Source organism: Microtus oregoni, unplaced genomic scaffold (genome assembly GCF_018167655.1).
Source record: "Microtus oregoni isolate MIOR12 unplaced genomic scaffold, Mior012 000010F_ref0000083, whole genome shotgun sequence".
NCBI classification, from domain to species: Eukaryota; Metazoa; Chordata; class Mammalia; order Rodentia; family Cricetidae; genus Microtus; species Microtus oregoni.
Window position 1 is genome coordinate 23959796 of NW_024543069.1, and position 12304 is coordinate 23972099.

The 12304-nt window shown below is 47.0% G+C and overlaps 1 protein-coding gene across 2 annotated transcripts; it reads left to right on the forward strand.

Annotated features, from left to right (window-relative positions):
- The first annotated feature begins 391 nt into the window (after positions 1-391).
- On the forward strand, positions 392-11861 carry Nhlrc3 (NHL repeat containing 3). Of its 2 annotated transcripts, XR_005974941.1 has the most exons (8): positions 392-584; positions 1152-1304; positions 1800-1947; positions 4758-4958; positions 5942-6033; positions 8468-8580; positions 9005-11480; positions 11576-11861. XR_005974941.1 is itself a non-coding variant. In XM_041659490.1 (7 exons), exons 1-7 carry the CDS (start codon positions 501-503, stop codon positions 9255-9257), a joined length of 1044 nt encoding a protein of 347 aa, XP_041515424.1. In that variant the 5' UTR covers positions 392-500; the 3' UTR covers positions 9258-11861. The 2 variants fall into 2 exon arrangements, 1 of the variants encoding a protein (XP_041515424.1); XM_041659490.1 differs by having other exon boundaries at positions 9005-11861.
- The last annotated feature ends 443 nt before the right edge of the window (positions 11862-12304 follow it).

Sequence of the window (12304 nt, forward strand, 5' to 3'; positions counted from 1 at the left end):
AACCCAAAAGACAGTAATTGGGGGCTGAATGGGTAGGGGGGGTCCTAGTGTGGGAATATAGGTATCCATGGTAAACGCCTGAATGCTTCTGAAACGGATGTGCCTGAAGTCCTTTCCAGAGGTTCGTAGACATTGTTTTAGCTTCATAGTCCCCTTAGTGTTGAGTTTTGTGTTGTTACGTTTTGATTCTTGAATGTGAATTTAGAAGAGTGGACTGGAAACGGGTCAGGAAGATCTGCGGGCGCCACCATGCTGGCGGCTGGAAGAAGCCCGGGGACAGGAGCGCCGCCGAGCGGGGAAGCGTGGTCGCTGGGTCACACGGTGGACACCTGACTCGGGGGCGGGGGCGGGGGCGGGGGCGGGGGCGGGGGCGGAGAAAAGAGGAGCCAGAAACCCGGAATTTAGAAGTTTCTCTGCTCTAGTTTTCCGGTGCTTTATGCAGACGACCGCTCCAGACCCTGCTTCAGTCCCTGCCGACCTTTGCCTCCAGGACCCGCAGGATGGCGAGAGCCTGGGTCTGTGTGGGAGGCGCCGTCTTCTTTCTCTCCTGTCTGGTTTTGCACTGGCGCTTCAGTGACCCTCTGGTGAATAGCGGGGATGAGGCTGTCGGTTGTGGGGGACGCCGAGGGGTGCAGCCCCAGAGGCGCCAAACCTGCTCCTGGGGCTCAGCTGCTGGCCATTCGCCTTCTCTTTTAGTGCTAAAAAGTATGCGTGTCGGGCCTGGGGAGGTGGCACGGAGGTTGAGAGCTCTTGCACAGGACTAGGGATCGATTCCCACCACCAACATGACTGCTTACTCCCCCACTTTCACTCCAGTTCCAGGGGACCTGATGCCCTTTCTGGCCTTTGTGAGCGCGTGGTGCATATAAACTATCTCGGGCTCACACAATGCGTCTAAATAAAAATAAACATATCCTTTTAAAAATACATGTACATTCTGGATTTTCCCCCCCAGCTCTTACTACACTCTAGAGTAATTTGCAGACCTTTTATTGTGGTTGTTATGATATTTAGACATCAAAACCTGTTTATCTGGAATTATTCTGGCTGTCAAGGCAAGCTGTAAAGATAAGAGAAACACACACCTATACTGTTTTGGTTTTTAACCTGGAAAGCAAACTGAATCTGAGGTTTATTTTATTTTATTTGAGGTTTCAAGGACAATTGCTTTTTACGTACCCTGGAGAAAGGAGGATTCTCTTTTCCGGCTGGATTTGGGTTGGCCCAAGTATTCGGAGTACTTCACTGGTTCGACTTTTTCTGTTGCAGTTGACTCCCTCAACGGGTTAGTGTATGTAGCTCAAGTAAGTGGAATGAATATTTATTCTATGCGAGCCCTTGAGATCAGAGGACACCTTTTGGGTTGGTTCTCACATCCTACGAAGGGGTTCAGGGATGGAACGCGGATTGTCAGGCTTGCTCAGAGAACATTCCTATCTTCTTAGCCATCTCCCCAGCTAGATTCAGTTTGATCATAACAGAAAAGAAAGAACATTCAACCTGAACATAAAAAAAAAAAAAAGAACTGTAAGGGAAGATATGATTTACCACTCCTGATGGCCAATTGCATTTATTTTTAGATTTATTATATTTGTATTATGCTAGTTGTGCAACAATCTTGAGTTGGCTTCAAGCACACACTTTTGATTTGTATGTGATGCATGTTATTGTTAAGTTTTGAAGTTAGCTTTTTACACATTGCTAGGTTTCTCAGTTATCCTTTAATTTTGATTTCTTTCTGACATAAGATTAGCATTCCTCTTAAGTGATTCTAAGCAGTTATTTTTGTATGCCTTCAGAGAGGGGATAACATCCCCAAGGTATTAGTGTTCACAGAGGATGGATATTTCCTTCGATCCTGGAATTATACAGTTGACACACCCCATGGTATATTTGTCTCCGGCACACCATATGAACAGTCCGTCTGGATCACGGACGTAGGAAGTGGTATGTGTAGCCTTGTCTATTAAATTGCTTTTCTAGGTGGAATTCAGATCTTTGCCTGTGTTCTTGCTTGTACATTTTAAGGCTAGCATTGCTGAATCTAATCATACTTTCTTTAATATTTCACAAAATCATTTGTTATACCATATTCCTGTTGAATCAAGGGAATCAATGATGCTGTAATCATGATCTTTTAAGCTTGGCAAGGGACTGTGTGTGGGGCTAGGGTACGGGGAGGTGTAGGCCAGAGTGTCGTTCCTCAGGGCCATCAACCTTGTCTTTTGAAACAAGATTGCTCACTGGCCTGGAACTCACAAGCAGTCTGGGGTACCCTGGCCAGTGAGCCCCAGCAGCTTCCTTTCTCCCCTGTCTCAATGCTGATTACTTACACACATACTATTGGGGTTTTCGTTTTTCTTTTTCTTTTCTATATGTGGGTTCTAGGTATGGAACCCAGGTCCTTGTGCTTGAGGGACAGGCATTTTCCTGGTAAACTGAACGCTCTCTCCCTGCCCCCTTCCCAGTTCAGTATCTTTCTCCTTTGACCCTTCAGTTGCTCTTCTCAGACTAACCCTAACCTCCTCTGTAAAGCCAAATCAGATGTCAGGATTTTAAAGGAAACCCTCTTAACTCCCATTTATACCAGTTGTCTTTTGAGAGGATGAAGGGACAAGAACCCGCAATTTGCTGCCCAGAGAGAAAAGATTCGCAGAAACTGCTGATAACAGTTCTGAAATTCCGTTGCCGTAGGCATGTCTGAAACCTTCCTACGTCCCTTGTCTTTAGTAGGCAGTGCTGAAACACAGTAGACCCTAGCTTCACAGCTGCAGGGGACCTTCTCGGAGGCTGCGCTCCACCTATGCTGCTGGTGTGTCCTAGCAACACCAGAGCCAGTTCCTACTGCCTGGACAGCCAGCCGGAGTGGGGTCAGCAGGGAGGGGGTTGCTAGTGTCTTTTGGTCTGCTTATGTCCCTGGCTTGAAGGGCATCCTGCTTCCGCAGCGTTTGATAATCCACATAACACTCTTTAGAACCAGTAAGGTCTGGGTTTCTGTGAGGACAGCTGTTGTCACTCTCGTTCACAGGGTGCAGACGCTCTCTGGGCTCCAGGTAGTGAGCAGGTCCATTAGCGAGCGGCCCATTAGCCAGCGGGCGCTCTGTCCGTTTAGTCTTTGTTTTGGGAGGTAAACGTTGGTCCGGCCGCTCAAGACTGGCAGCCGCAGCCTGTCCCTTCTGCCTCTTTCTTGAGTCTTCAGAAAGCATCGCTTTTCCTCGCTCTTCCTCTCATCTCCTTTTTCCTCCTTTAGAATGCTTGTCAAAGCCTGGGCGTGCATCTCTGAACCCTCACATCCTGTTCTGCCATGTGGCTGCGTACAAGCTGCATGGCTCCCTCAGTTCCTCTTCTTCACTGCTGCGAGATTTACATCTTGGCTTCCCTGGAGTTCTTCATTTAAGTCCTAGTAAAACTGGCCTTGAACTTAAGAGTAGACCTAGGAGCAGGGAGATGCGCCGTGGCTTAGAACTCTTGTTCTTCCGGGGGACCTGGTGCAGTTCCCAGCACCCACGCAGCAGCTCACAGCCATCTGTAACTCCACCCTCATCTGTCCTCTCTAGGCACTGTACACATACATACATACAGGCAAACACTCACCTACAGAAAATAAAGTAAAATAAACTATTTATATAAAAAACTCTTGGAAGTATATCCGAGTTTATGCAGTACTGTAGTGAGATTTGACCGTTTTCTCCTCTTTCCCCAGAAGTCACTTGAAAGACCCTTATTTTTAATGTATTCTGATCATGTCGTCCTCTAAAAAGAAGGAAAACGCCCCTGGCTCCCAGAAGTCAATGAGGCTCGGATGATCTCATTCTTTCCATTGTGTCCTGTTTTCCACCCTCCCAGCCGAGAAACTCTTTTTATGCTCTTTCCATTTTCCAAATAAATTGATTTCTTCAAATGAAGATTTGGCTGCGAGTCAACCACTTAAAAAAATTTTAAGTACCCTGCCTTTCCAAGTCTTCAGAAACTTGGAGCTGTGCTTTCTCTGGTATGTCATGCTCTCGGTGGCTAGAAACTTCAGCCCAAGCGTTCAGTGCAGTGGTCAGGTGGTTCTCCGGTAGACTGGTAATGTGGGCTCACTCACTTGCCATCTGGAAGCTCGGTGCGTCAGATCAGTAGTCATGGGTGCCAGTCAGCTACTTCCGCCTCCTGTGCCTTCACCCTGGCCTCTGCCAAACTGCAGCATGCCTCTCTTACTTGCTCTTACTTACTTTATTGTTTAACTTATGTGGTCATTTTAGCGCCAAGATGATTTTTCTCTCAAGAAGTGATCAATTTTTAATTTGTTTCTGCTAGGAGAAAATGTATGGTTTTTTTTTTTAATTTGTGTTGTTATATTGAGAATTTTTTTTGTTGACTTCTAAAATTTAAAACCTGTACATGGATGACTGAAATAACAGCTTTGACTGTAAGTTGCTTGTTTTTTAGTTCCTTCTGGATTTATTTTGCAAGCAGTGTGTTTTAAGAGGGAAACATGCACAAATCGTTCTAAGCGTTCCGTGTAACGAGCCAGCGTTTTTGCTGTAGTCCTTTGTGGTTGCAGTCTCCTGAATTTGGAGTGATTAGGTACTAACTCCTCGGCAGGTTTGCTCACACCTTGGGAAGGGCTGCTTGCCGTCACCTGTCGCGTTCACGTGTGCAAGTCCGTTGGCTTCTGTAGCCGTTCCAGCCGTGTGACAGATTTGCCTTTAGCTTATAAAAGAGGATGTGCATGCTGTGCAATGCTTCTAACATGTGTTTGTCCATCTCTACAGGAGCCTATGGTCACACGGTTAAAAAATATAATTCCCTGGGTGATCTTGTTCAAGTCTTGGGTACCCCAGGCAAGAAAGGCACGGGCTTGAACCCGCTGCAGTTTGACAACCCTGCAGAGTTATATGTAGACGACACGGGAGAGATTTACATTGTGGATGGAGACGGGGGATTGAATAACAGACTAGTCAAACTGTCCCAAGGTAAATCTATAACTTGCTGTGATTATAAGGATATTATTTTATAACAGAATCTGATTTGTTTGCTGCTTGGCATAATGTTGCCATATTGCACATGAAGTTCTGTAAAAGGCTCAGTACGAGGAAAACAGATGGGTGGGATTGCCAGCAGCAAATGATTCTCTCATGGGCCTGCATGTCCACCGGGGCCAGGAGACGCCTTCCAGGGACTGGAGGTTGTGTGAGAATTTAAAGGACTTCTGAGGATTTCTTGTCCTGCATACACTGGGGAAGCCAGGAAGCTGGATCCCTGCCAGGCTTCCTGCAGCTGTGGCAGGGTAACTTTGCCCTCTTCCCCGTGTGTCCTCTTTGTGTGCCCGACTCTCCTATCTCCCTCTTACAAGGATTCAGGGTGATCTCGAGATCGCTAGCTTCATCACAGCCTTAAAACCTTGCAGCCAAAGGCACATTCCCAGGTGCGGTGTGTCAGGAGTGGACTGGTCTTTTCAGAGAAAGAGTTGAGTGCATAGCCTGCAACTCCTTCCAGAGATGAGAGGAAGACTATAGAAATCTAACAGAAGGCGTGATGGCACACATCTGTAATTCCTGCACTCCAGACACTGAGGCAGGAGGATTGCTAAGAGTTTGAGGCCAGGCTGAACTACATAGTACAAGGCCAACCAGGACTACATAATGTAATTGTCTCAGAACAAGAAAAAGAAATTTGAACAAAAGTGAACGTTTTGTACCTAGGGAACTAGTTTGAAGCAACCAATGCAGGAGTTCTGAGCAGTGCTTTAGAAGAAATCGGAACAGCTCAGGCAGAGATAATGGAGCAGGGATTGTTTGAAGGAGCACGTGAGCTAGACAGATCCAGACAGGACTAGGAGACAATACTCAAGTCCTCAGTGTGTAGTACTTCTTTTGTAGTTTGCAAGACAAAATTAACATGTAAATGCATAAGGCATTCTACGTGCTCACTGCTCATATGTATTTACCATTTATAGATTTCATGATCCTCTGGCTGCGTGGAGAGAGTGGAGCAGGACCTGCGCAGTTCAACATACCTCACAGTGTCACACTTGATGCAGTCGGTCGGGTAAACACAGCCTCCTTGTGTGTGGAACAGCGTGCGTGTGGGTGGGTGGGCGTGCCTTGGTATGTGTGTCTGGGTGGGTGAACTTGAGTATTAGGAGGTGTTTCTGTTTCATTTCCATTGCTGTGACAGACAAACAAACTTCATGGAAAGCCAGGTAGGGAGACAGCAGTCAAGGCAGGAACTTCAGAGTGTTGGCTGTCGAGTCAGCACAGAGAGGCACACACATAGACCCTTACACAGGCCCGTGCTGCCTTGCTCACACGCGTACATTATATACAGCTCAGCACCCCCTGCCTAAGGAATGCCGTCACCCACATAAGCTGAGGGTACCCATGTCTGTTAAAGCAGCCAGGACAGCCCCCTTCAGACGTTACCACAGGCCAACCTGCGGTCGACTTTGCTTGTTGAGTGCTCTGTCCCCCGGCCGTCCTAGGTTATATCAAGTGATGGTTAAAGCTAGCCACAGTAGGCGCGTCTATGCAATTTCTCCAGAGCTGGCTGTGCACACTTGCTCCCAAAATGTGTGGGCTCTATTCTGAGCAAGTTCTCCAAATACTTAGAAATTAGTAAACTAGATAAGTCTATAGTCTTTCAGGGACAAAAGGGACAGGTAATGAATCCAAAACCGGAAAAGAACTTTGCCTTCTGCTAGGAAAACCATACTGTAAATGTTTGTACTGTCTCTAGTTCACAAGAGGGAGAAGGCTGCCCTGATGGCAGTGGGCAGATGAGCCAGAGGCTTATCCTCAAGGTTTGAGAGGAGCCCTCTCTGTAAACTCCTGCCCTTTCTCTCCCTTCGTGGGGCAGCCATGCCCCCACTGGGGAATGGAACTGTCTCCCTGCTTCCCCGCCTCAGCTACTGCCCCCCCCCACCTCCAGCTTTGCTGCTTCTTGGCATCCTGGGGTTACCTTCCACCAAGCACGTCTCCATGAGCCGTGTTTCAATTGTCTACCTGTTTCCCGCGATAGCTGTTCTCTGCCGCACAGCCCCCGCTGTTGAGTAGCTGCTCCTCTATAGATTGCGGCTTCTGGTGGGCACAGCTAGTCCTAAGGGGTCATACCTGTGTTATTAAGTAAATATTTTGATGCGCAGTGCTGTGTCAGCCTGCCTTTATTGATGCAAGCCCTATTTATAATATATATATATATATATTATTAAATTCCACTTTGCCAAGCATGAGAGATCTGACACAATCAAATTCACCATGATGAGGAAGGTTGTTAGGGGCCAGCAAGAGCTTCTGGAGGGACAGCCTGAGATTGCTGGGGGGACAAACGACAGCCCTTTCTCTACATCCCTGTGGATCAGTGCCCAGCTGTCAGCTTCTCCATGCCAGGAGAGCACCCTGCTAGGGCCCTACACCTCGCCCTGCACCTGCTGTTTATGATGTGGATATGACTCATTCCATCACTGCCATAGCCTCTCACTGTGGAGTGAATTAACTCACAGTTAAGGACTTCCTATTTCAGACAGACTTTCTTTTGATCAAATGTGCTCTGAGAAAGAAAGAAAATAATCTGGAATGTCCTTCAGTCCTGAGACGTGACTGTTCCTTCCTTGGTCATCTGTCTGAGGCAGTAATGCCCGATCCCTGAGCAAACCCATCTCGGATCAGGAGGAAGCTAGAGCTGTCCACCCGCTTGGGCACCAGCCTCTTACTGTCCCATGACTGGGTCTGTTTGAGAAGCAGTCAGTGACTACCAAAATTAATACACACCAGTGAAGATAAAGTCAGGGTCTCCCTGGGCTACACAGACCCAGGAAATCCGAAGGATCTGCAAGGGGTGTGGTCTGTGCTGTGAGGTGAACTTAGAATTGTATAACTCAGGGAGTTGCATAAATGCTATTGAGAACAAACCTGAGCCTGTTTTATTACAGGAGTGTCTTAGTAACTCATTACAGTCTATAAAACCGATATCAAACCCATCGTGCTTCTGTGTTCCTTTCACACCCAAGCTTCCTCCTCTTCGGTGACTGTGCTTTGACCCATCCCGGGAGTCCCAGATGGAGGTTTAGAGACGGCACTGGGAGAGTAACAAGACTGCTTTTCTGTGTCTTGTGACCTGGCTTAGGAGCCGGCTCAGTTGGGCAGTGGTGGTGATGTGTGTTAGAGGGGTGGGTGAGTCTGCCCCGTCAGTGTTTTTGGTCTGCTGCACAGAGGCGGAGGACTAGGGATTTTAGGTACTTGCGTGTTTAGTGTGGTTGATGGCCCTGTGGGCTGTGGGCAGAGAGAGACACACGGTAGACTGTAGCATTCACTTTTGTTGGTGCGTTTCAGACAAGGTGTTTAACCCTCCTGAGAATGGAGGCTAGTGACGCCATCTTTAGGGTCCTGTAAACACTAACGGAGGCAATGGTGTGGAGCTAATGAAATAGTCATGTTTCTTCTCATGTCGTGCGACTCTCCCAGCTGACGCGATTTTGGTTTCACAGGTGTGGGTTGCCGACCGAGGAAATAAAAGACTCCAAGTATTTGATAAAGACACCGGAGAGTGGTTAGGAGCATGGGACAGCTGTTTCACGGAGGAGGGGCCTTCGGCTGTTAGGTAACCATTGCTGTTTGTTTGAAATGCTCATTCTGGCTGGTTGTATGACTCCTTCTTCTAAGGGGCAACTGAAAGTTTCAGGTGTTTATTGTGAATTTTAAGCAGGGGAAATGGAAGGAAATAAGTTTCCAAAGAATAGTCCGAGGCTTTCTTGGCCTCTGGGAGATTTCCACTCACAGAAGGAGCCCCAAAGCTTGGGTCCACACTGTTGACCTCCTTAACTTCTCGTCCTCCATTCGCTATGCTGTGCTTGTTTTAATGCAGGTGTGCCTTCAGCTTCTCTGCTGTCCCAGACTTCCATGCAGGTTTGAATTCGTAGAATCCTTCAGGCAGTGATGGCCTCTGCTGCTGTCAGCGTGCCCACCTGCAGAGGACGCAAGCATTGAAAGAATGATCATAATAATTGAATTCTCCTTCCTCCTAGGTTCACCCCGGACGGGAAGTACTTGATTGTGGCCCAGCTGAACCTCAGTAGGCTGTCAGTTCTCACGGCTCCCCCATCTGGAGGCATCGGCGATTGTTCTGTGATCAGCAGCATCCAACTGGCAGATCAGGTTCTGCCCCATCTTGTAGAAGTCGACAAAAAGACCGGAGCTGTCTATGTAGCAGAAATTGGTGCAAAACAAGTGCAGAAATACGTCCCATGGCACAGCCCTACTCCCGCCGTTGGGGCTTAGGGCTTCCGTCCTGGAGGAGCTGCAGGGAGCAGCGCAGAGCCCCAGAGTCATTGTGTTTAGTCACTGAGGCACAGGGCCGTTGGTACCTCTTCCACCAGAGAAGTGTGTTGGGTTGTCATTGAGAATTGTGTCTTCTTGAGGTTCCTGGGATTTAGTTTTACAACTAAGAGTTTTTTGTTTCTTTTTTTCTTTTCCTTTTTGAGGGTCATGGATGTTGAACTCAGGGCCTCGTGCATGCTGGGCTGCTGCCCGAGCCTGAGCTGCATCTTCGCGTAAGCAGCTTTTAAAGAAAGAAATGCAATCCCGAAATGGGGTTGTGAAGGGGAACTGTGATTGCAGCCGAGTTACTTGCTCAAGCTGATTGACTCTCTGGGCTCCTAGGATAACCTTTTGATTTCATGTGAAGAACTGGACACTGCTGGTTTGTTTAACGTCTGTAAAATGGCCTGTGAGAGGTGTGGATGGGCGGGCTGTGGAGCAGTCAGGTGTGTGCAGAGTGCTGCACCAGGCCAGAGCATGCTGCAGTGAGGAGCAGCATGGTCTGCCTGCAGTCCAGCAGGGACAGAGTGGGCATGGTGACGCAGGAGCAAGAGGACCATGACAGACAGGACGAGCCGTGCAGGGTGGATGTGTGGGAACTGTAGGCAGCGACAGCTTGGCCTCAGAGATGAGCGAGAAAGAGTCAACAGTACCATCCAGGTAGAAAAGACCTAAGCCTTACAGACTTCCGTGAATTCTGAGGAAAACACAAAGCAAAGGTTTTGGTCTTTGTTTGTTTTTTTTTTTTTCTTTTAAAATGCTTAATGGCACCCTTTACAAATAAGACGACAACAGCCAGCACCTAGCACTTTACTGAAATGGAGATTTAGCAATGGTATTTTAAGAGTTAGTGCCAACAATGAGCCCCTCTTCGCTGTTGCCCATCCCATTTTTTAGAATGAACTCACTTTGCTACCAGCACTCATCTACCTCCAAGATATTTTTGGGGGTCAGAACCCTTCACACGGAAGTGTGCCAAGCACAGTGAGGCATACGCTGCATCTCCCTGCCTCTCCAGCCCGCTCTTCCCCATCTGAATGCTGGCCTTCAGACGCAGGCTCTGTGTTTTTCAGTCTGTTCTGGTTTATTCTAGGTGTCCATGGAAACTTTCCCTCTCAGGGACTTTCGATCATCCATCCCCTTTGCTCCATCAGCATCCCCAGCTGTCCCAGTGTTCCATGGTGATTGTGCAGCACACAGGATGCCTAAGCTAATTTCACTCCCCACCCCCTACAGCTGAAGGGGCCTGGGCTGTTTTGGTGCTTGGGTCACATGCAGCTATCTCTGCAGCTTTACACAGTTGATACATTGTTAAAGACATACTTTTATTATTTTCAGTTATGTTCGTGTATGTATCTGTACTGTGTGGGTATGTGCACCCCGGAATAGATGTCTATAGAGACCAAAGACATTTGATCCTCCTGGAGCTGGAATTAGAGGCAGTTGTGAAACCAAACTCAACCCTCTGCAAGAGCAGAAAACGCTTGTAACTTCTGAGCCTTTTCAGCCCTAGGAGTCTGCATTTTGTTGTTGATATGAAACTTCTCAATGCCTTTGCTTCCTAGGGTTATTCTTGATAGAGGAGGAGGGAGTGTCCTAACGAGAAAGCCAAAGGCTGTGGTTGTCTCTCCTTCCGCTCTGATAAGAATGAATGACTTTAAGATGGAGTGTTTGTCAGTTGGAGAAAACTTGGTTACAATCTGGTGGCGACAAACCACTGTGCGGCATCGTGTGCCGTTGCTGGAAGGCTAAGGTGACAACGAAGTAACTGGTTTTGCTTCTTCTGGTTCTTAGAGGTTTTTGAGGTTTTTTTTTTGTCACTATATTTATTAAGGAAATTATATGGGTTACTGCAAAAACAACAGTAAAAAGAGTGAAGTTTGACCCTTTTCTGTTCAGGATGTCCCTTTACTCCGAAGCTTCATGTTGTCCTGGCCTCTCTCAATGCCTTGCCACTGTTAGTGTTTCTCCTCCTTCTGATCTTCCTTCTGCTCCCCAGTACCAGAACTTCCAGAATCTTTCTGTTCAGATGCCATCTTTTTATATGCCATTTGAAAGAATTTCAGTGATGCCTGCTGAAGTGAAGATGCTGCCTGTCTAATGTTACCTCCCGTCTCACTGTCCTTCCGAGCAAAGAGTTCTCTCATTTTGGAAATCTCTTTAGTTTTTTGCACTCTTTAGCAGGTAACTGTTCCTTGAATTCTTCTATCTTGGTTTCTGTGTCATGAATAATTTCTTCAGCCATATTAACTGCTTCAACATGTTCCTTTTTTTTTCAGTCTTGCTCAGCATACTTCTCTGCATTTTAAACCATATTTTTCAATGTCATCTTTGCTTAATCCACCAGAAGACTGGACCACAATCTGTTGTTCACGACCCGTTCCTTTATCTTTGGCAGAAACGTGTACAATACCATTGGCATCAGTGTCAAATGTAACTTCAATTTGAGGGACTCGCCGAGGGGCTGGTGATTTTATAGTTAATGCAACTGGGAATTCTAAAATTTTCATTTACTTAGACTCACTAAATTAAATCAGACTCATGAAAATAAAATCCCTGAATTTACATGGGTGGATTGTCTTATTTTCAACTGCATACTCTCAGCAATAATCAAATAAAAATTTCAAAGTCAGAATTTATCAGCTGTATTTGTTTTTACAAAACCTATTACAAATGTGAAGTTCTTCAGACTAAATGCAGCCACTCCTCAGGGCTACCTGAAGGAGGGTGCGGTTGGTACCTGTGTTACAGCCTTTACCCAGAAGAGGGCAGCAGAGTTCCACGTATGGTAGGCATGGCTTGGACTTGCTGGGGAAGTATAATGCCAGGCTTCCGCGTGCGCCTGAGTTTAAAATTGAAGCTGCAGTATCGAACACACTTGTGGGTTCCCTCTTGCCCAGCAGCACACTTATCTCCTGAGGAAGCTGGTGGTCACCTGACACACTTCTTGGAGATGAATATTTTTATGGCTTAATTTGTCCTTCTACATTTAAAGGGAAAATGTTTTA

Bases quoted from the DNA above. Each gene is read 5' to 3' on its own strand.
- Nhlrc3 (XM_041659490.1), top strand. From the start codon at position 501: ATGGCGAGAGCCTGGGTCTGTGTGGGAGGCGCCGTCTTCTTTCTCTCC. The intron at 1,948-4,757 runs GTATGTGTAGCC...CCATCTCTACAG, and splicing joins GATCACGGACGTAGGAAGTG to GAGCCTATGGTCACACGGTT. The intron at 6,034-8,467 runs GTAAACACAGCC...TTGGTTTCACAG, and splicing joins CACTTGATGCAGTCGGTCGG to GTGTGGGTTGCCGACCGAGG.